The 24,601-nt window shown below is 38.5% G+C and overlaps 1 protein-coding gene across 9 annotated transcripts in view; it reads left to right on the forward strand.

Annotated features, from left to right (window-relative positions):
• Positions 1 to 24,601, forward strand: part of CDK12 (cyclin dependent kinase 12) — a 72,128-nt gene that overhangs the window by 27,112 nt on the left and 20,415 nt on the right. For 4 of the 9 annotated variants that reach the window (XR_006785445.1, XR_006785443.1, XR_006785444.1 and 1 more), the window contains exons 8-14: positions 82 to 183; positions 5,579 to 5,656; positions 6,637 to 6,753; positions 7,234 to 7,365; positions 9,055 to 9,266; positions 10,197 to 10,649; positions 14,469 to 15,274. Coding sequence is in view for 2 of the 9 variants with exons in the window: in XM_045837260.1 (XP_045693216.1) it covers positions 82 to 183; positions 5,579 to 5,656; positions 6,637 to 6,753; positions 7,234 to 7,365; positions 9,055 to 9,266; positions 10,197 to 10,649; positions 14,469 to 15,181 (1,807 nt within the window). In the remaining 7 variants the exon portion in view is untranslated. Of the gene's footprint in view, positions 1 to 81; positions 184 to 5,578; positions 5,657 to 6,636; positions 6,754 to 7,233; positions 7,366 to 9,054; positions 9,267 to 10,196; positions 10,650 to 14,468; positions 15,733 to 24,601 lie in introns of those variants that run through there. The other 5 variants (XR_006785447.1, XR_006785449.1, XR_006785448.1 and 2 more) reach the window with 3 other exon arrangements.

Here is a 24,601-nt window from a genome sequence, read left to right on the forward strand (position 1 = left end):
CTATTTCTATTTGCATTTAATTGTACAAGTATATTGCATCAGAAGCCATTGTAAATTTATGTCATTTTTTCCACATTTTAGTCGCCCTTATACAAATAAAGTCATTACTCTGTGGTACCGACCTCCAGAACTTCTGCTGGGAGAGGAGCGTTATACACCAGCCATAGATGTTTGGAGCTGTGGGTAAGGCTCCCTTCATTTTTTCTTTTGTTTGTAACTCTCATGTTGAACTTGTATCGTGTTCTCTCTCCACATGGACTTTTTTGCAGCTTTTCTTTAAGTTCAAAAGGGTGGGGTTAAACTCTTGGATTTCAGAGAAGCATGTTGAATACTACTTTTTTTAATTTTTATTTATTTATTTTTATAGAGAGGGGATGAGAGGGAGAAAGAGAAGGAGAGAAACATCAATGTGTGGTTGCTTCTCGCGTACCCCCCTACTGGGGACCTGGCCTGCAGCCCAGGCATGTGCCCTGACTGGGAATCGAACCTGCAACCCCTTGGTTCATAGGCCAGCACTCAATCCATTGAGCCACACCAGCCAGGGCAGAAATACTTTTTTAACATTTCACCAATTGTCATTTTCTTTCTTTTAATTTAGTTTGAATTGGGATCCAAATACAGTCAAATAAGATATATGGATTTCCATTGATTATCTGAAGTCTTTTAATTGTAGATTCTCCCTTTATCTGTATTGGGTCCCCTCACCCCCATTACAGTTTCCTTAGAAGAAACTGGGTCATTTGTTCTATGAAGTCTCCCGCAGTCTGGATTCTGCTGATTACATCCTCCTGATGATATTTTTTAGCATGGTTCTCTGTTCCTTTTATTTTCTGTAAATTGTGGGTGAATTCAGGTTTGATTCCTAATCACCCACTGACCCTGAATCTACTTTACAAATGGTTTTGAGTACTTCTGACAGATTATATTGTCAATGGTACATCAGAGTTGTATATGGGAGACACCAGGAGCCTCTGTCCAGAGTACAGGCAATAACTGGGTACCGTATCTGTGAAGAATTTAAAAACAGTAAAATAATCCACTACATAATAGTCTGCTTTTTATTACCACCTTATACAGACAATTCTGAACAGTGTCTGATAAAATGTTCCTACTAGGGCAGATTTATGCATGCACACACACCACTTTACATAATATATAATTGTCTTTTTGAGATGTTATCAGTGAGCATTAGCAAGCCTTGGCTGGGTGTGCTCAGTTGGTTAGAATACCATCCCAATACCCAAAGGTTGCGGGGTTCGATCTCCTTATCAGGTAAGAATCAACCAATAAATGCATAAATAAGTAGAACAACAAATTGATGTCCCCCTCTAAAATCAGTAAATAAAAAATTTTTTAAAAGAAAGAAATGTTATCAGCTATTAATGATCCATATCCATTAATTCATTTGTAGTTGTTTTGTGATGGTGATATTCTAATTATAACATTCCTTCCTGGAATAAAAATAACATTTATTTGGCTAACTGTGGGTACAAGTGATATGGAAAAGGTTTGATTCTTTTATTTACCAGGTTACAAGATAAAGAGGTGGTTTCCTAGCATTCTCTAAAGATGACCAGAGAGGGTTTTGGGGCCTTGTTCTTTATAAAGTTTCATAATGAACTTGTGGAACTAAACATATATGATGTGTTTTACTCTGTTATGGTTATCATCCTTAGTCCTGTGCAAACTGTCCAGTCTTTGGCTGGTGGGAGTTTATTCAGGTTAATTCTTGAATCCTTTTGATACATCCACAGTAGTCTTTTATTACATTCTATTTTTTCTGGTTCCAGACTCATCCTCTTTATTTCCTGCCCCACACCTGGCATCGGCCATTTCCCTAAGGCACAGGTGGCAAACACAAGGCCTGAGGGCCGAATCTGGCCCTCTACCTTGTTTTATCTGGCCTGGCACCTTGTTTCTACCCAGCAGCTCTGAACTCCTTGCCCCTAGTTAAGAAGTAGTTACATTTACGCAGTCCTAAAATTGCATTGGGCCCTTAGAAGGCAACCTCAAGGCTGATGTGGACTCTGGTGAAAACGAGTTTGACACCCTTGCGCCAAGGAGTCTTAGTTCTTTTGTGTGGAAACTATTCACCATTTGTTTGTAAGGGGAATATTTGTTCATTGTTTCTTACGCTCTATGACTTATACATACATAGATGGTCTTTGACCTCAGTGTTTTAGGCTTCTGACATACATATTTGCCAGTGGAGCATATCACTTTTCCCCATTCTTGGCCTCTATTAATAACATTCTTTAAAGGAGGCACTGCAGGAGTTTTATTTCAAAATTCAAAAGGGTGAAGGAGAAAGACAGCATAATTTCTGTGGTAGCCTATCTAACTCAAATGAAGCTTTAGTTAAATTTTACTGACTCAAGCTGGGTGTGTTTATGTTCTGGACTATTTGCTTTAATAGTATTAGCATTTAAATTGTCACAACTAGGCTCTAAAGTTAACGCTCCATTAAGATGCACAGGGAAAGTTCTTAGCTCTATTGGTACTATTATTTCAGTCTCTGCAACCTGCCACCTTCGTGTGATAGCAAAGTGTTGATTGCATAATGATGGTCTTCCCTATTAAAGGACTGGAAACTGAAATTTAAAAAAAAAGGAAATACAAAAACACAACTGTAAATCAAAATTATAGAAAATTAGACTTTCTTTAAAGCACAATGACTTGTTGAATTGAGCTTACTACTTGGTGATGAAAGGTAGTCTCTCTGAAGATATTTTTGTACGATATTCATATCAGAGAATTGCTGGAGCAGTTCAATGTGAAATTCTGGGGAGAAACTAGAAAGACTAGTACAATGCATTGTACCTAGAGTCTCAAAACCCAGCTGGGTTGGCTGGTTGGTTGGTTGGTTGGTTAGGTTTTCTCTCAGCCACTGTATTTGGAATTTTGTTTGGCAGTTGATGTTGGAAACAGAATTAAATTTTATTTTACTTTTTTATCTCTGGATAAGATTTGACACAACATAAGAAGTAAGAATTTGTCATTAACATTAACAAATACTAATAAGAAGGTATGAATAACTTTAAGAGCTAGGTTTGTTTTGCTTTCTGAAATTTAGTCAAGCTAAATAATTTTTAAGTAAAAGCATGTATATAAACACTGGTTTTATATTTTTGAATAAATCTCATATCAAAATACAGACCAAAGAAGAGACTTCTTTGTCCATTTTTTTCTTTTCCCACTTTATTTTTTAATGGTTTCTTTTCTTTTTCTTTTTTTTTTTTTAGGATTTATTTATTTATTTATTTGGTGGTGGGGAGAGAGGGAGAAAGAAAGAGAGGGAGAGAAACATCAGTGTGTGGTTGCCTCTCACATGCCCCCCACTGGGGACCTGGCCCACAACCCAGGCATGTGCCCTGACTGAAAATGGAACCCGTGACCCTTTGGTTCACAGCCCATGCTCAACCCACTGAGCTATACCAGCCAGGGCATCTTTTCCCACTTTAAAAAGTGAAATATTTCATGCATACAGAAAAGTATAAAGTATTCATATTTTTCATTTGTTTTTAAGTTTATTTTGAAGTAATTTTAAATGTACAGAAAACTTACGAGAACAGTACAAAGTGTAGCCTTTTTCAGATTTACTAAATGTGTTTAACCTTTTAATTGAGGTATATAATAAACTATATATTTAACATATGCATATTGTATAAACCAGTGAAACCATTACCTACATGTTTCCATGTGCTGCTTTGTAATCTCCTGTCTACACCATCCCATTCCCAGGCAGTCATTGTTCTTCTTTCTACCACTGTTGATTAATTTTCATTTCTAGACTTTTATAGAATTGGAATCATACAGTAAATGTATGTTTTTTCCTCTTGCATCATTTTTTATCTGATTTTTAAATTTTTTAATCTTACCTGAGGATATGTCTATAGATTTTAGAGAGAGAGGGAGTAGGAGAGAGAGAAAGAGAAACAGGAACCTCAAAGTGAGAGAGAAACATCAATCAGTTTCCTCCTGTACACTTCCCGACTGGAGATCGAACATGCAATCTAGGCGTGTGCCCTGACTGGGAATTGAACCCATAACCTTTTGGTTTATGGAACAACCCTCCAGCCAACTGAACCAACTGAGCCCTGGCCAGGGCTCCTCTCGCATCTTTTACTCAACATAATTATACTGAGATTCATTCATATTAGATTCACTTTTTTTTTTTTTTAATTCTCACCCAAGGACATAATCACTGATTTTAGAAATAAGGGAAGGGAGGGTGAGAATGTGAGAGAGGAACATGGATCGGTTGCCTCTTGTACATGCCCCAGCCAGGACCAAATCCACAACTTAAGTATGTACCCTAACCAGGTATTGAACCCATGACCTTCGGGTTTACAGGATGATGCTCTAACCAACTGAGCCACACCAGCCAGGACTTCACTAATTTTTAACATCTTGACACATTTGCTTTTATATTCATTTATGTATATATATATGTGTGCATATGTATGTCATATAAATATATAAATAGAATAAAATGTATGCTTATAAATATACCAAATATTTTTCCCAGAACTATTTGAAAGTAGTTGTATATATCATGCTCCTTTCCCTCTTAATATTTAATGTACATTTTCTAAGAACAAAGATAATCTCTTAAATAATCACAATATAATGATTAAATTCAGGGAATTTAACATTCATACACTACATTTAATACAATACTTAACATTTCGTATTCTTATTTTGTCACTACCCTAAATAATGTCCTGGAAACAATACCTCTCATAATAGAGGATACTATCCAGTATCATTTATTACATTTAGTTGTCATCTTTAATCTGAAATAGTTCCTTAATCTTTCTTTGTCTTTTATAACTTTTACATTTTTGAAGACTACAGATTCAGTAGGTTCAGGTTATGAGTTTTTGGCTGGAATATTCACTCTATAAGTGTTCTTTTCAGGTATCACATTTGTACTAACATGAACCCTGTTTGCCTCTTACTGATGTTAACTTTGGTCACTTGGTTGTCTTTCCTCCCACTGAATTGTTACTAGTTTTCCGTTTGTAATAAGTAATTTGTGGAGAAAAATTTGGAGACTAAATATGTCAATATAGTTTTTGAAAGGTCTTTTCAAAATGATAAAGGTGTTTAAGCATAATGTATTTGTGACAGTCCTGTTGAAACTGTTCTTGGCTAATGACGATAAACTTTTTTTTTACAAATAGTGCCAAGAGGGCTATAGTGTAGTTACACTGTAGGAACTGCTGAGCATCCTTGTAAAATGAAACATGGATATTTTAGTCTTTAGTTATTTTCTTAATTTACAATGAAATATATAGAAAAGGACTCTTGACTCTTTTTCTATGCTTATATATAGACTATCCTTTATAGTTGGCAAGGGTTCGATCTGCTGGCAAATTTAGATCCTTTATAGTGTATGTTTTCACTGCAAGAAATATATTTTCTGTTACGAAACTCAGACACTGCAGTTTCGGGTTGATTTACAACATGGTATATATACTATAAAAGTTTATATATACTATAAAAGTTTATTGAGACACACTTTAATTAGGCTTCAGGGATTTCTCTTCTGACCTCTCAATTTTACTCTTTCTAGATGCATCCTTGGGGAACTGTTTACAAAGAAGCCTATATTTCAAGCCAACCTGGAACTGGCTCAGCTAGAACTGATCAGGTACAATTGTGCATGTGCTCTGAGTGCCTAAGTGTGATAGTCATGTCCTCTAATTTCTAACACTTTTCAACCATTCTGCTAAATGATTTTGTATTCCTTGTGTCCAAGTTTCTCTTTACTCACTCAGGTTTACCATGTATTTTGCAATGTGCTCTATATAAAGAAGTTGTATTCCACCTACTTTTTAGATCTTATTTTGCATGTTTTTTTATTCTTCATATAAAAGCATGTCATTTTCAGGATAGTTATTCTATTCTTAGGTTAGAGTAAGATCGTATTTATTCAGCGCACATTTATTGAGCCTGTTTTGTAACAAATTTTTTTCTCTGTTAAACTTTAGGATTCAGAGATAAATAAAGTAGGTCCCTGCCTTCAAAGAGCTCAGAGTTTAGTAAGTGATACAACATGTATGCAGATAATTATAAAATAGAACCTATAATAGGGGGTTTCAGAAAGGCTTGGTTGGGGTCAAGGTGGGATTTGGGTTGTTTTATTCAGTAAGATTAGGGGAAAGAGTACAGCCAGCTAATGTAGACTTTTTAAAAGGTAATATATAACTTGTTATTTGTTATGCAGTAAACTCAATTTTCCATCAAAATTTTCAGCCTTAGTCTTTCTTTTGTGAGTTTTTACTGTAGGGATATTATTATAGGGCCAGCTCAGCCCTTGGTAATTAACACTAACTGAACTGAACAAAATTGGTAATGAAAACCCCTGTGGAGAATTAAAAACATGTTTTACAAAACAAAATACTTAGATCATTTTAAACTATTCTGCCACTATTTTCTCTTCATTGTCTTGTAACCAGTTCTTTTTGTCCTAATCCTCTGTCCTTAAAGCAATGAGGTCAGGTTTTTCTTTCTGCATGCCGTCTAATTTAATATGCTCTCAGGATGTAATCGTTTCTGCTTCTAGAATTTCCAGAATTCATGATGCTGACTTACTCACTTTTTTATTTCTGCTTTCTGCTTTGTTTTCAGTCGACTCTGTGGTAGCCCTTGTCCAGCTGTGTGGCCTGATGTTATCAAGCTGCCCTATTTCAATACCATGAAACCGAAGAAGCAATATAGAAGGCGTCTACGAGAAGAATTCTCTTTGTGAGTTTGGCAAAAATATACACCTAATTTCTGTGTTTGACTGGTGTTTGGTTTACACTTGGCCTTTTACTGGCTTAGGGAGTTAGTGTTGTCCCAATTTATTATGGCAGCACACCATAGGAAAACATTTTATTTTTGAACAAATTTCTGTCACAGCCTTTTTGTAATTTTCTTTTTTGAAGGCTTTAAATGATAGAAAACTATTTTATTTTCAACAATATGTGTATTTTTTCATAGTCTTTTTGATCTTTCCAAGACAAAAAGAGAATGTAATTGCTGGCTTCATATATTCTACTTGTGTTATAGCACTTCTTAAATCCTCTGTGGAAGAAAAAACCTGCTTGCTTATTTAGCCAGCTTCCAACCCCCTTTCCACAGTTTTTCATGAAACTGGAAATTTGGAGACCTTTGATGCAAGGTTACAGGTTTAAGAACTGTCGGGTCATTGTGAACTTGTTTTCTCTCTCTTCCTTTCCACAGCATTCCTTCAGCAGCACTGGATTTACTGGACCACATGCTGACACTAGATCCTAGCAAACGTTGCACAGCTGAACAGACCCTACAGAGTGACTTCCTTAAAGATGTTGACCTCAGTAAAATGGATCCTCCAGAGTAAGTGCTGGTGTTCATGTAGTGACCCTAAACGTCCCCTCCTCCCCTAGGCCTAGGAGATGAGAAACTCAAAATAATTGATCTTAAAGAGGAACTGCAGATGGAGACGTACCCACAAATAGTATTATGATTGATAGGATATTTTATTCCTTTACTTTTTTAAAAAAAATAAGGAATAGATTTAGATACAATATTTCTTCTAATTTGACTCAAACTATCTTCTTTTGTTCCTGTATGCCCAGTTTATTGCCCTAAGAACCTCTTTGAAGGTATTCCTTTGAGTTTTTACTTTTTTTTTTAGGATTTATTTATTTTTTAGAGAGATGGGAAAGGAGGGAGAAAGAGAAGGAGAGAAGCATCCATGTGGAGAGATAACATTGATTGGTTGCCTCTTGTACATCCCTAACTGGGCCCCGAAACCCAGGCAAGTGCCCTGACTGAGAATCCAACTGGCAACCTTTTGGTTTGCAGGCTGGCACTCAATCCACTGAGCCACACCAGCCAGGGCTAGTTTTCACTCTTAATTATTCCATCTACTTGAATCCTCTATCTGTGATGACCATGTATATTCCATACTTACAAGGACAGTCCTAATTTTAAATAGTTTGTATCACTGTTAGATCCCATGTCCTGAATTTCGAGTAGAAAATGTGGTCTTTGAATGTGTCTCTTTCATCAGAGTTTTATGAATTTTCCGTATTCTCTAAGATCCTTAGAGATTCTACACTCACAGCTCACATTCTGGCAAATAAAAAAATCTTTTATATTTGAATTTATCACTCACAGCATTATAGCGTTCATGTTAGACTTTTTCTGGGCATTTTTTTCTTATAGAAAGTCTGTGTCTTAAAGAAATGAATAGGATGTTACTACATGCACAGGTAGTAACTACAAATTTGATTGTTCCAAAGAAATTTATTGTACTAGCATTTTGATACATTGAATGTGGCTTGAAATACATAAAGCTTTTTACTGAAATTTGGGAGCTCTTGTAATAGATTTTTGGCTATGGTAATCTTTATTATAGGAAGATTTGACCTACTTGGGACTGTTTGCATTATCATGGGAAAACCTGGAAACATATTATATATGTTAAAATATTCTAATAAACCCCACAAATGAAAACATCCACTTAAGGAAATTCAGTGGGCAGAAAGAAGAATGAATCAGTTTTTGGTCTGGTTCACAGACCAAATGACACACAAATTGATTTTACACAGAGGGTGTTTAATCATGATATGCTTATGTTGTTCCAACTTATTTAAATCATACTTTGCCTGGACTTTTTGTAGCCATTAACAAGCCAGTCATCTCCGTGCTATTTATTCTCAACTGAAATTTGACCAGTAACATTCTTCTTCTTCTTATACCAACCAAAAACAGTTATAAGACTTAACTGTTTGGCTGGATGTGGGCATTTATATAGCAGGTGTGTCTCTGGTTATTAGCAAGAGCCTTGTTTCTCACTGTAGAAATCCTTTGGGCTTTTTGACTTTTATTTTCTCAGACTGTTGTACACCATGATTCTTTTTATACTGCTACTATTTATTTACTAACTTCTCTGTTTTTTTTTTTCTTACCTTTGCCGTTTCCCACTGGTCTTTGCCTTCCCATTTTAATATCTTGTTCTTCTGTTCACTCACTACCACGTTCCCACACATATTTCCCCTTTGCTTTGTCTTTTTTCAGTCTCCCCCACTGGCAGGATTGCCATGAATTATGGAGTAAGAAACGGCGACGGCAGCGACAAAGTGGTGTTGTGGTAGAAGAGCCACCTCCATCCAAAACCTCTCGAAAAGAAACTACCTCAGGGACAAGTGCTGAGCCTGTGAAGAATAGCAGTCCAGCACCACCTCAGCCTGCTCCTGGCAAGGTGGAGCCTGGGGCTGGGGATGCAATAGGTCAGTGCTGGGATAGAGACAACGTGCTTTTTAAAGCACATTTTGGCAGTTTTTGAAGGTTAAGTGCAAGGATGTGTGTGTTTTAATTTGTAGCCACTGAAGCACTTATAAAGAGGTTGGTGTTCTCATTTTATGGAAAAGGAGATAAACCAAATTTTGTATATGTGGTCCAGAAAGCCTATGGTAGATTATTTTCCATTTCTGAAATAAGGAATATTATATCGTCATGAGATCTGTGGCATAAATCAGTAAATTAGGTAAGCCAAATTCAAGTTAAGATCTCTTCATCTATGGAGCTCTAACACACACAATTTGGAGCACTGTATATGTTAGATTTGATAAGACCTTCGTAAAATCCAGTCATGTTAAATCTCAATTGCTAAATGTAGTTAGTTCTGAAGACTGTGATCTGATCTAAATATATCCAAAACTGTAGAATAATGAACTTTTATAACAAAGTAGTTCTGTGGTACCACCAGTTTTTCTAAACTACAGATATTTTTTCCTTGGCTCACTTTCCCTTCCCTGTCCACCTACAGCAGTGGTTTTCAATGCCGGCTGCACATTAGAATCATCCAGAAAGCTTTAAAAATAAACATGCCTGAACACTTGCCACATCTCTAGGGATGAGGCCAGAAGCCTAGTAATTCCGATGTACAGTAAGGGTAGAAAAATCATTGACCTTGAAAAATAAGGGTAAAATGAAATAACTTTTACTTACAATACAGAGATGATTGAGGTAGTCCATGTATTTTTAAGCAGTAATATAAAGAGTAACAAAATGTGTCTTGATGATGTGAGGCATGAAAAATGAGACATTCAAAATGAAATGTCATTCACTGGATGTTATAAGTTGCTATTGTTAGTTGAAGAAAGCAAAAATTCTTTGCCCTGCCTCATCCTCTTATATTGGCTTCACTCTCCCCACAGGCCTCGGTGACATCACACAACAATTGAATCAAAGTGAATTGGCAGTGTTATTGAACCTGCTGCAGAGCCAAACTGACCTAAGCATCCCTCAAATGGCACAGCTGCTTAATATCCACTCCAACCCTGAGATACAGCAGCAGCTGGAGGCCCTGAACCAATCCCTCAATGCCCTAACGGAAGCCACTTCCCAGCAGCAGGACTCGGAGCCCATGGCCCCAGAGGAGTCTTTGAAGGAGGCAACCCCTGCTCCAGTGGTCCAGCCGTCAGCAGAACAGAAGACCCCTGAAGCTTCAAGCACACCAGCTGACATGCAGAATATGTTGGCAGTTCTCTTGAGTCAGCTGATGAAAACCCAGGAGCCAGCAGGCAACCTGGAGGAAAACAACAGTGACAAGAACAGTGGGCCACAGGGGCCCCGAAGAACTCCCACAATGCCACAGGAGGAGGCAGCAGGTAAACAGACCGGTCATGAATCTCATTGAGCTCAGGTGCTGTTGATCCTCTTAAAAAGTCTCTTTAATATTTCTTTTTTCACATCAATGGCCTCAGTTTCAGTTTTTCTGTAACCTAGTCTACAGGAGAACATACCAACAAGTGATGCATTTCTTGCCCGGCTTCTTTTATTTAAGTCTCAAAGCTTCTCAAAACACCTTTCATATACTGATTTTCCATTTCCTAGGAGGTAGGTAAGTAAAGCCCCTGTGTTCTAATTCATAGAAACCACATCCATAGCTAGTGGTGCATTTGAACCACTGTGTGTAGAGTGGCCAACTAATACTTGCACTTGAAAATCTGCCTTCGAAACAAACCATCATCAGATTGTGCGAATAGTAAATGTTACTCTAGTGTAGTGGATGCTGGATACCAGAGTCTTGTCTGAAAGGTACATTCAAGAAAAACCTAATAAAATATCATTGTTAATCTCCTGAAAACTAATCTGGGAATAATAAGTAAATAACACTGTACATTTCCTTTTCAAAAACTAATAGCATATAAAAATGATTCCTTTAAAAGCTGTGTTCCTGAAAGAGACAATTGAATGGATTTTAGATTAGGAAATGAGCATTATATTAAAAAAAAAAAAAGGAAATATGTTATACTTTGATCTTACATGACCACAGCATGCAGTTTATTAGAAGGAAAAATTTTTTCTAATCAATTCTGATTCACAGTCTGTTTGCAAAATCTTATCTAAAAAGTGTTTTCAACTTCTTGGAAATTTCACTGTCCATGAAGACCTCATGAATTGAGGAATGAGAAGAAGTACAAGGGTTGAAGAGATTCACTAACCTTCAACTTCAGGGTTCTGCATTCACATTTTATATGGGATGTTGCAGAAAGTATATGCCTTATTTCCACGGGTATAGGGTCAAAATATAAGCTATTTTTCATATGTAAAGTCTTTAGAACTGGAAGATAACATAAAGGAAACTGACTCCTGTACTTTACAGATAGGAAAACTGCAATCCAGGGAATTTAAATTAACCTACCTATGGTTTCACTGCTGGAACCATATTATTGGCAGAGCCAGAACTTAGAACTTGTGTACCTTCTTAATTGTGTTTCTTAATTAACTTTGCTATCCTGTCATCTGATTCCAGTTGTTTTTTAAAGAGACTTCAAAACATGGAATAAGAGAAAGCTAATCTAGAATTAAAGCAAGCCTCTTTGTATCATCTCTCATACCCACCTCCCATCTCCCTCAAAAAAAAATTTAGCTATAATCAAAATACCTCAAAGAAGTGGTTCAAATTAAATAATACAGTGATTAAAAGAAATTCACTTAATAATTGAGCCAACAAGGTATCAGCTAAAGGATGAAATTGAACTAAAATTAAGGCCTGGCTTATAGCCAAAAATTGTTGGGTTTACTTTTCAGGGGAGAGTAAAAATGCCACTTCTGATAATTACACTCACCCCTGGGTTAACCAGTTGGTGTTTCCTGTGTCTCTCATGTTTCTCCCCTGCTGCCTCTCTTAAGGCCATTTTACTGTTCATTAGCACTTCCACCAGAGGGCAGACTAAATAAACCGGAGAAGGTGAAAATTTATCACTTTGGCTACTGTTTAGCTTCTCTGTACTTGTTGGGGAAAGGTTATGGTTGAAATCCGATGAGTCAAATAAAGTTTTTAAGTTATTTGTACATTTCATTAATATCGCCCTCCATTAGTACAGACTGTTAAGGATTGGTAATGCTGTTAACACTTTAAATCTTAGTATGATTTTTTAATGTGATCTTTATTTTTAATTCCTTTAAGAAGTTTTACTAACCTTTAATAGTTTTTACAATCCATCTGCTTTTGCTTCTTTGAAATAGTTTTCATCTTCTCATAAATGTGAAATTGAGCTCAAGAATTAGTTCTATTGAAACAACTAGGCTAGTTAACATAAAAGAATTTAAATGTGAAAAGTAGTAAGCCTGGAAAAGTGTAAGTTTAGTTTTGACAACTTTTGCAGTTGGGCATTTTTAAAATTGTCTGCCCTCAGTGTTAAAAACAACAACAGCCTGGTGTTCTATTTCATGTATTGTCCAAAAAATACTTTTAAAAATAACTGGTACTGTGATGTTTTTATGTAGTGAGATAATGTAGCATTGACATTAAAAAGTTCTGAAATCTATAGATGTTTGTAGTCCAGTTAGCTCTCCTTTTTCAGGATGCTTACTTTTCAGGTTATGAGTTTTCCATAGCTAATTTTTTGTCCTTAAATTCATTTTTTTTCTACCACCTAGTCAGCCAGCCAGTCAACAAGTTACTTGGGCAGCTGCTATTTATAGGGTAGCCAACTTAACCCTGTACAGTCCTGGTTTTAAAAGTGAGAGCTGGCAATTTGGGAACCCTCTCATCAGTCCTGGGTAAAATGGGATCGTTGGTTGTCCTACTTATGTATATTATATATAACATCTGACCTCGTCCTTCCACTGCATACCCTGACAGTTTTGTAGTGTTTTCATAGTGCTTTCATCTGCACACTAAGGAAATACATACTTATTGATTATATTTGCAAAATATACTTGTGGTAAATATGCTACCAAAATATCTAATAACTAAAAACCACCTTTTGCTTGTTTGAGTAATAACTTTATATCACTAGCTCAGACAAAAAGAATCGACTATATCGACATTTCAAAATATGCTTCAATAAGGAAAAGAAAAATCCATCGTTTGGAAGATATCCCAAAACATTAAGTGTCTTCTTCAGCGGGGTGACTTCCAACTGTCTAAATGCACTCTTTTGACTCAACTTGGTTTTATATGTTCTCAGACTTATGCCATTTTACATCTCTACTCTGCTGTCTTGGCAGGAGTTCATTTTCAGACAATTGGCACACTTGGGCAAAGTAAGCGGGCAGTTGCGGGGCAAAGTCTGAGGAGTGGTTTGAAAAAGACAAAGATCTTTGGAAAGACAGAGCGTAGTATTTAATACATTTCTGAATATTTGGTTCTTATCACTGTCTCCAAGATAAATAGATGTTAACAGTCCATTCTGCATGCTATTGCTACAGTAATTTTAGTCATAGTATGGAAAAAATGCAGGAGATGGGGAAATAAAATAGAAAATTATTATAGATAATTAGTCTTTATAATTACTGTAACATAGGCCGCTGAATGACAGTGGTGGTTAACATTCCTTTCTTTAGAATGTGGTTATTGGGAGAGGGACCGAACGTGGAGAAGCAAGTATACATGATGGTAATGAAAGGGTTGTTTTTTTTTTTTTTTTTTTTAATTTGATCTCTCCTGTATGTTCTCTAAGTTCTATTTCAGGTGTTAACCTTATATTATTAAACATTCTGTAAAATGTATTAGCTGAGTCCATGCAAGGTCTCCTATTGTACAGCAAGATTATGTCCTAGAAATGTGACTGTAGCATGTATATTGTTCCCTCTCATCTTCTTTCTTTCTACTTTACTTTCATTAATGTTTTGATTCAACAGCAAAAAGGGGCAGGAGGCTGCCGGCAGCCTACATATTAGAACAGTTCCTTAAGGAAGGAAATGGAGGAAATCTCAGACAAAAATCAGAACAGTATTTAAAACATGTGATCTTTTTACACCAGCTGTTAGATCCAGAATACATCTGTTTTGCTATTAATCACTTGATTTTATTTATAAATTGACATTTCCTGATCCCAAGATTTTATTCTATATATATTTTGGTTACTTGTATTGATATGTTTATGTTGGGCAGTATGTATGTGTGTGTGTGTGTTTGTGTTTATAATCACATGTGATTTTTAAGATGGTGTTTAAAAGAAGTAACCCTTCCACAGCATGTCCTCCTCACATTCTTCCACCAGAGAAGAGGCCCCCTGAGCCCCCTGGACCTCCACCGCCGCCACCTCCACCCCCTCTGGTTGAAGGCGATCTTTCCAGCGCCCCCCAGGAGTTGAACCCAGCCGTGACAGCCGCCTTGCTGCAACTTTTATCCCAGCCTGAAGCAGAGCCTTCTGGCCGCCTGCCACATGAGCACCAGGCCATGAGACCAATGGAATACTCCACCCGACCCCATCCCAACAGGACTTATGGAAACACTGATGGGCCTGAAACAGGGTTCAGTGCCACTGACACTGATGAACGCAACTCTGGTCCAGCTGTGACAGAATCCTTGGCCCAGACCCTGGTGAAGAACAGGACCTTCTCAGGCTCTGTGAGCCACCTTGGGGAGTCCAGCAGTTACCAGGGTACAGGGTCAGTGCAGTTTCCAGGGGACCAGGACCTCCGTTTTGCCAGGGTCCCCTTAGCAATACACTCAGTGGTCGGGCAACCATTCCTGAAGGCTGAGGGAAGCAGCAACTCTGTGGCACATGCAGAGACCAAATTGCAAAACTATGGGGAGCTGGGGCCTGGAACCAGTGGAGCCGGCAGCTCAGGAGCAGGCCTTAACTGGGGGGTCCCAGCTCAGTCTTCTGCTTATGGAAAACTCTATCGGGGTCCTACAAGAGTCCCGCCAAGAGGGGGAAGAGGGAGAGGAGTTCCTTACTAACCCAGAGAGACTTCAGTGTCCTGAAAGATTCCTTCCCTGTCCATCTTCCATCCAGTCCTCTGAACCTTTAATGAAATCATTTGCCAGAGTGAGGTAATCATCTGCATTTGGCTACTTCAAAGCTATCCATTGTATTCCTTGCTCACTTGCTACTAAGCAGGCGACTTCCAAAATAATGATGTTGGCACCAGTTCCCCCTGGATGGGTTAGAGCCAGAACATTTACTTCAACTCTACCTAGTAGATACAAGTAGAGAATATGGAGAGGGCCATTAAATTGACAAGTAAATGCTTTATTAGTTCATTGCCTGCACTACTTTGAGCAGAAGAAAAAGAAAACAGTTTCAGTTTTGAGATGGCTCAGGAGAGACTCTCTTTAGGTTTTTAAAGTTTTGGATTTTTTTTAATAGTTCTTTTCTTTTCGATTTAGTACTTTGTTTTGTTTTATATTTTAAAGAGAATAGTGTTCACGAAATTTGAGCTGCTCTTAGGCTTTTGCTGTAAGGGAAAAAAGTGATTGGCTGATTTAAATAAATGTTTCCTTCCTCTCTACCACGTCACATTTTTGCTTTCAAGTAAACTCTTTTTTTCCCCCATTGAGCATCTTAAACATTCCTTTTTTCCAAATAAATTACTCAGCCTTAAAGTTTGTTCTGCTTTGGCAAAAGACATGCCCTCACTCCCTGCATTTGAAGCAGGCTGTAGAAAGTGGCATTCTTGGGCAAGTAGGTAGACTTTACCCCATCTTTTCCCTTTTTCACCCCGACTATAGAGTTTTTCTTTTTCTGTCTCTCTTTTTGAGACATTTGTTTGGAAAAAATTGTTGAGATGCCCAAGAACCTGGGATAATTCTTTACCTTTTTTGAAATAAAGGAAAGGAAATTCAAACTCCTATATTGTTCTCTGTAACTTCAATTCTGAATTTTTTTTTTTTAACCATGCTCTGATGGTGAAGTTGATTTATAAATGCAGACAACCTAGACCATTGCTGCTGAGCTGGGGTTAGAGATTATGCCTTCACATTTAGAGGGCCAGTAAGAGCAGTTAGCATACTGTCTACACATATATTTTTATGTCAAAAATAACCCCTTTTGAAACAGCATTGTAATATTGTCAAAATGAAAAAAATCCTGAAAATACATGGAAATGTAACTTAGTTTAGGGTGGGTATTTTTCTGAAGATATTTCAATACCCAAGACCTTCTTAAAAAATAACTTTAAAAGAGCAGACCATGAGAAAGAATAGTATTGACATATACATATCTCAGCATGTATATCCTGCCAGATCTTTTTAGAATTTTCCTCTGGAGAGTTTTTGTTTTGGTTTTGGTAAAAAGGGTTAAATTATGATTTCATGGCAAGAGTTTTTCTTTATTATAAACAGGAAATGGAAAAGGGAAAGGCTTCAGGGTGGGATAACTTGGGAGACTTCTCATTCTGGCTTCCATTTCTCTGTGAGTACCAGCATATAATGTGTTTAAAAACATGCACATTCATATAAATTATCTGCACAGGCTTAGACATTGGTGAAACATAGCTTAGCTCCCTCTTTTACAAAGAAAAGGCAAATGTGCTTCAGCATCTTGAAGAATAGTTTTCAGAACTAAAGTGAAGTTTCATGTTTTAATGCCAAATTCTTATATTAAAAAATTAAAAACTACTTGTAAGAGAAAGATGCACTAATAAAAAACTTTAGAGAAATGAAAGAAGAACCCTCTTCAGATATTTACACGAAGACTATTTTTTCCCATCACTGAAATTGGTAGATTTATGGTGTGTGTATTTCTTTATCATTCTCTGGGTTTTGGTCTGGCCTTGCCCTCAGGGCCAAACATTTATTAGAAAGAACCTTCCAGCCATTTTGGCATTGACGACTTTTTATACCAGTGTGTCCAATTAGCTTTGCTAGGCTCACTGACACGGTATTGGTAAATTGCATTAAAGTTTATCTGAACCTTTTGTCTGTTGACTTCTTAGTCTTCAGACATGGCCCTTTGTATTTTAGAATATTTGAATTTGAGGCATTGGGTCCCACTCCCATTTTTGATTAAAGAACTCAGAAGTATCCAGTGGAAGAAAATTGGTTTCGCACCAAATATGAATAAAAAAATGTCTATATATTTTAATTATATTTTGGTTATCATCAGTCATCAATAATGTTTTTCCCTTCCCACCTCTTATTTTTAATTATGCCAAATATTCTAAGTAATATCCCTAAGGCTCCATTCACCCATCCCTGCTACTAGGGAAGGGGGTGAGTGTATGTGTGCGTGTGTATGTGTGTGTATGATTCCATCTCACCCCCAGCCCCCATTTTGGGAGTCTAACCTTAAAATGAAAAAGAAAAAAATGTTTGGTAATTTTGACTGTTTCTAAAAGCAGAGGAAAAAAGAAACTCACTTAAGTATCCTGGAATCTGTGTGGAGGAAGAAAAGGTATTTGTTAATTTTTCAGCTGCGTTTTCTATAAACATGATGGAAGTAAAGGTTTGGCAGAATTTCAACTTGACTATTAGAAAACTACAAATTCAAATAATTATATTCGAAAGTGGTTTTATTTTAAGTATTGTACCCTCGGAGCTATTAAGTCCATTAAATACATTATTTTGAACAGATGAGAAACCTGATTTGGTTCATGAATGAGAGGCAAAACTGGTTTGACCATGGTTATTTTTGTGATTTTGAAAACAGTTTTTCTTGACCCAGTTTTCTTAGTTTTTTTCTTCAACTCTCCATAGGCATGATAAGGATTTGAAAGTGACATCAGATCTATATGTCTAAAAGCAGGGCAGTTAGCACAAATTTGTAAGTAGGATTTCTGTTAGCTTATGCCATAGACATCACCCAACCACATGTGTGTGTGTGTGTATATATATACATATATATACAATATGCATATACAGTTACAGTCCTAAAATGGTTGCTAGTAGGCTTTGAGAGAGAATGCTACATCAGAAAAGTGTCAGTTGCCACCACACTCGCCCTGATTTAGGTTCCTGACACTGTATTCCTCTCTCTTGTTTTTGCCCCCCATCGGGTGTACCTTGTCTATGTACAGATATTTTGTAATATATTACATTTTTTTCAGTTTATAAAAATGGAAAGTGGAGATTGGAAAATTAAATATTTCCTGTTACTATACCAGTTTTGCTCCATTGCATTTACTTCTTAATCTGTACCCTCTGAGCAAATCCTATTAGGTATAAAAGGCATTTTTTCCCCTCCATTTTATCTTAGGGGTTCTTTGTTTCAGAATCGCCATAGATACATAAACTACCAAAAAAAGTTCTCAGGGTTTGAAGAGGTACTTCAAAACACTAGACTAGGAACAAGAGAATTTAAAAAGTTGCAGGAAGCCATAAAATGTGATTTTTTCAAAGTAGAAGACAGTTTCGCAAATGATGATAGTCCCAGGCCATCAAAAGAGTTGAGCTTCATGTACCCTGACTCCTCCTGAAAGGAGAGGTAAGTGGGTTTGAGCTCACCTGTCATCAAGGGAAGTTGGTAAGAAGGTGTTTAGACCAAAGAATAGTCTCTTGAGAACCAGCAACACCAGCAACACCACCACCACCTCTGACCAGTTCCTGTGTTACCATGAGTAAGGTCAGCATGGAAATTGTGTTCTAGCTGTGTTGAGACTGCCTGAGACATTGCCAATCTAGGAAGTGAGTCCAAGTTGTTTATAAGGCTAAAATTCCTATTATCCAAACTATTTACTATCCCCACCTGAGGAGATAACTGCATTCCCTTCTCTTCCATGGTTTAGCACACTGAGAACTAATTTTTTTTTTTTGGTAGTATGGTCTGCATTCCTGCTAGTTGTGATGTAAGTAGGCAGAGAGGAGATAAGACTCATCAGGAGACAAAGGAAGAGAGGAGATAGGTATCAGGAAGTTATGAACAGGGTGAGCAATTACACAAAGTTAAGGAGTACATCAGAACAAGGAAATTAGGAAAAAGTTAAATTTTCAAAAACCGGTGGTGACGGGGGTTGCCCAGTTGTTTTTGAGACCCCAAAGTTTAAGTATGTTCCTTTGCCTGTGGGCTGTCACACGTTTACCCCGGAGAATGGAGAGCTCAGGATTGTTTGTGTTCCTGGAATCCTGTGTTCTTGGTTAACCTCCAGAGGAAAGGAATTGGTTTTCAACCTATATATTCGAAGTTCATGGCTAAGAGTGTGATCTTCAACCTTCTAGAGAATATTGTTTCCACTTTATAGCAATGGCTATCTTTTCAATTTTGAGCCTAAAGGCTGAGGATCTAACTGGACTTTTTTTCCTCTTTTCACACCCAAGGCTACTTCTGACTGGACTATACAGTTCAGTACCTAATTGCTTAGGCACCATCATTTCCCAGATAGGCATCCTTAACTGTGTGGTAAGGTTCATGCCTCAAGGATGTTAATTAATATTCTTGGTGATAAACTGGGATTTTCATTGTTATTAAAAATTGCCCCATAGCCTGACTGTGTTTTAGAGACTGAGTTACTTCTGTATTCACAACTTAGTCAACTGAAGGGCTAGGCGGAGTGGAAATGGGGAGTTCCTCGAGTAAGTACTCAACCATTCCAAGGCAGAGATGGGACTGCTGAGTTTTCTCATTGTCCTGAGAGGCAAAGTGAGCATTCCTGGACACTTAGGTTAATTTTACTGTCCCGGTGTAGCATTTTTTTGCGGGTGTAGGAATACTCCAAGCTGGAGTTGAGACCTTGGGGGAAGCATGACACCCAAAGGAAGTACTAGGCTACCCTACCACTTCTCACCACATGGCAGCTGTCTCTCTCCCACCTTCTTTCCATTCACTGTTTTCCTTCCTTATCCCTACTCACTACCTGTCATGCCTCAGGCCTTACCAGAGGGATCAATTGCTTAACCTGGAGAGGTATTTAGAGTGATTGTTGCTATGCAGTTTTGAAGGGTAGCCAGAAGCAATTCAGAAGACAAAAGGTCTCTTCCAGATCCTCAATTTATGGGGTGAAAGGTGAAGGAGAAAGCAAAATAACCATGTTTTCTTACTGCTAGGAGCTGTGAGAGGAGCTCTTAATCTATGTTGTGTGGGGTACAAGAGACTCTTTACTAGTCTAGGAAAGACAGAATCTCAACCTTCACTCCATCCTCTTCGCTCATCCTGAGACTTGCTTTTGCTGATGACATTTCTAAGCTCAGTTGCAGATGGTGTCTGTGGGAAGTAAAAGTTTGGTGAGGAGAGGGCCCTGCTATCTCTCCATGAGAAGCAGCTGAGGGCTGCCTTGATACTGTGATGATTAATCACCAGGGTGCCAAAAGCACTTGGGCCCCTGGATTGTCTCTATACTCTCTATTTCAAAAATTAGTAGTCCAAGGTTGAGAGAAAGAGGCTGATACAAAGTTAGTCTTCAGTACTCTGGATGATGGGTTGTTAGTGAAGCTTTCTCAATATATAGCCCTCAGCCACAGCATACTTCTCTGGAATAAGAGAGTATAACCATGACGTAAATTAACATAGACATAGGTTCCCTAGGACCTAGAATTAAATGGATTTTTGGTGTTTTGTTATATACCATGGTTGTAAACCAAAGATAATGTTGATTGTTCTAAAGGAATGAAGGGCATTTTATCCAAGCCAGCCATCCCTGAGGAGGCAGCATGGAGAGCCCTTAAAAAGGCTACAGTGTAACAGTCACAGCTAAGGGAAGAACAAAGCCTGGGTCTTGGAGGAGGGTGTCTTTTCCTTCCTTGAAGGAGCCTGTTTGATGGGCTGTCTCAAGGAAAGGATCCTCCTCACTCCTGTGTCTCAGAACTACTCTTGGTGAGGATCATCTTGTTAGGCAGACAGCCCTCTCCACCAAAGTTAGTGCAGTTTTTAATGCTTTCGGTTCTGGAGAAAGGCTGAATTCAAAGACAAAGCTGAGGAGGAGCCTGATCCCTTTTATAAATTCAGGAACTTCTGGGTTTGGCCTTATACCACTATTTGCCATTTCGGTTAGGGGGCCAAAGGTCTCGTTAAAAAGGAAGCAAGTGAGGAGATGGGAAGAAGGCAGAACTAGATCAGTCTGCTGGCTGAGATGTGGAAAGAGACAGCATATAATTACTTCAAAGGACAGATAGGACTGCAGTGGAAGAAAAAAATATGGTTGGGCTAGTGAAATTTCAGGGATAATGCCTTAAAGGTTCACAATTCATTTCAGGGAGGCTCCATATTAAAGCACCATTGTAATAGTAGTGTTATCTTTGTGGTTGGAGGTTGGGCCTAGAATCCTTAGTCTGGGGGATGTTATGAAGACATTTTCACTAGGGAAGCTAGATTATATTAAGCAAATAACTCATAGGGACATTTTGCTTAGCACTGCTATCTTCATAGTTCAAGAGAACAATTCAGGAATAAGGAAGGAATGATATGGATGCATCACATTAAAAAGTTATTTTTATTTTTGGAGTTTTAAAACTCCTGCAAGTAGTTTTAATGTAATTTAGGTCAACCTGGAAACGTGCTATTCCCCTCCCCTTCATTTTAGATCCAAGCTAAGGTAGTATGTAGAGGAGCAAACTAACCAGAATATTAGAACTACCAAAGGACATTCCTTTGTTGAGTGCCATTTTTAGCCAGTGGCATGTCGGGGTGGGATGGGAACAGGCCCAGAAAGAAGCCTAAGGTTTTGGGAGGAAGAAGGGAGAGCCAGCAGAAACCAACACTGGCAGGGAATTGCTGTGTGTCAGGTACTCTGCTAAGCACTTTGCTTTTATTGCCTTGGTTCGTAAGCACCTGAGGTTAAGGGATGGAAAAGTGAAAAGACAAATTCATCTTACTATCCTGAGCATATGTAGGAGAGAGAGGGGAGTGGCAGATAACTTTTTCCTGTCTAACCACATCGTGCTAAAGTAGAGGAAGTGAAGAGTTGGGTTTGAGAGAGAGGTTAATTTAAGGAAGTGCTCATTAAATAGTTGAAAGAGACTCTTGAATAACTTTTCTGTTCCTAAGGACCTTCCAAAAAATGTGATGGTCAGAAATAGGCTAGAGGCAGGGCCAGTAGGGAGCAGTATTACTAGTGACTCTGGGATTGATTTACATTCTAGAAAGTCAGGTCATGACCTGAGAGGATAGGATTCATCTTATAGGGAACAAAATGGGGCTTCTCATCCTAAAGGGTCTTCAGAGAAAATAGTGTTTATATACTAGGATTCAAGGAGGTAATCACATTCTTTTGGTGCTTGTGCTTGTTTTTTTGTTTGTTTTGCAATGCACTTTGAAGTCATGAGACAATTTGTAATTTTGGAAAGACTCAGTGCCAAGTTCAGTATTGGTAGGGGCAGGTGACAACTTGAAAATTGACACTGAGAATTAAGACTGTACTCCTTGTAGTTGTTTGGTGTACCCCAAGAGTTATACCATGAGGGCTGCAGTGGAAAGGGAGTAAGTGTCTTTAGCTGAGTCATATCCTGAGTACAGGGCAACTTTTGGGGTGAAATTATGGAGGGTCCCACCTTTAAGAAGCTTCTAGGTCTAGGATGAGATAAGTTTCATACCTGAGTGGGAAGTAGGGAATTGGTATTAAGTCAGTTTATTAAAAAAAATTTGGAGCCCTGGCTGGTGTAGCTCAGTGGATTGAACTCGGGCTTGCGAACCAAAGGGTCACCGGTTCAATTCCCAGACAGGGTACATGCCTGGGTTGTGGGCCAGGTCCCCAGTGGGGCCCACATGAGAGGCAACCACACACTGATGTTTCTCTCCCTCTTTCTCCCTCCCTTCCCCTCTCTCTAAAATTAATCAATAAGATATTTTTTAAAAATTAGCAATAGGGGAGCCAAAGTAAAGGAATAATTAGAAAAAAAATGGAGTTAACCAGGAAAGGTTCTCTGAAGGTAATGAAGATAGTGAACATGGAACAGAAGAGAGGAAGGTACTTATAGGGGAAACATGGAAAAGAAGGTTTATGTGTGTTTTGGGCAGAGGGCTATGAATGGACTAGTCAGGGTGGTCCAGGAAAGGAATATTAGGAAATGAAGTCAGAGGGGCAGCCTTGCTGACCTAATGAGGCATTTGAATTTAATTTGATAAGTAGTAACAGCAGAGCGTGATGAGGTGAATATGATGCCGAAGACTTGTGCAGCTGTATTGAGTGAAGGAGGCAGGCAAGTTTGCCTAGGTTATCATTTTTCTGGTTCAGTGAGAAGCCCTGAGGACCTGAACTAGAGTAAGACTGGAATGAGAAGAAAGGAAGTGGGTTCATAGGAATTAGCAGGGCTTGATGATAGTTCTGAGTGTGAGCGGAGGGATAAAAGACAGCCTGAAGATGATGACTGCAGGCCATATTCATGCTGTCGATGGCAAGGAAAGCTTGGGAAGTGGTAGCTGCTTTGTTTTTAAGAAGTAGGAAGTGTATATTATTAGTACTTGATGGGATGTGTCTTCGTTCAGTGTTTCAGAGTCTAGGGGGTGCACGCCCCCTGGAAAATAGTTGTGCATGTGGTGTATACCTAGATGTTCGCAGAGCTCTGTCCTGTTCAGGACGGAAACCAGGTTAAAGAGTGTTTATCGCTGGAATGCGCCCGTAGACTTGAAGAGTACTAGCCCACTCTGCACCTGGGAAAGAAAAGAGTGAGAGTGGTTTTGTTTGTTTGTTTGTTTGTTTCAGTTTCTTCCCCTTTAATGCTTTGAAAATGGGATATGACTAGCCTGTGGCAGCATGTGCCTGTGGATGCACAATTCTCTGGCTTGATTCTTGGAAGGCCTTTTTCTGTCCCTCCCTGGGGGTCATTTGTATCTCTAGTTCCTGCTCCCAGAGCCATAAAGTGGGAGCCCCCATTTATTAATTGGGTTGGGACTGGGGAGGGGGTCGGCGGGGGACTCTTTAGTGTGGCAGGCGGGGGTCTTCCCGAATGAGCCCATTAGCCAGCCCCAATGGCAGCTGAAACGGGGCCGCAGCCAAGTCCTCTCCGTTTCAAAAACCCTCCATCGCCTGCAGCAGATCAGAACAAGGCCTGCGGGAGCCCTTAGCTTCTGATTGCAGCTGTGAGGAAGGACAAAACAATTTATAGGAAGCCAAGTAGCTCCTGTCTCACTGTCTCTTCCTTTCTGACTTTAGGGAGGGAGAAGACTGGGATGTGGTGTGTGCTCCCACCATAGCTTCTTACAAGGCATGTATAGGTCTAAAGAAGGAGAGAATAGGAGTGAACTATGTGCGTTGGTTGGACATGTTATGTTGATGTTCTGAATGTGTTTACACATGTCCACACACAGTTGTATTAGAGAAGCAGCCATTACTTATATGGGGCTCTCCAGGGCAAAGCCAAAAATGTGCTCAGACTCTTAAATAGTTTAGGGGGTGTGTGTTGTGAGGGGGCATACTTATCGTACCCTCTTCTGCCCATTATACCTGCCTTGTCTCCTCTCTGCTTTATCAAGATTCAGGGTTAGAGTTAAATCGCTGTCTTAATATCTTTTTA

This window comes from Phyllostomus hastatus, unplaced genomic scaffold, assembly GCF_019186645.2.
Source record: "Phyllostomus hastatus isolate PE091 unplaced genomic scaffold, TTU_PhHast_1.1 phas_contig_210, whole genome shotgun sequence".
Classification (NCBI taxonomy): domain Eukaryota; kingdom Metazoa; phylum Chordata; class Mammalia; order Chiroptera; family Phyllostomidae; genus Phyllostomus; species Phyllostomus hastatus.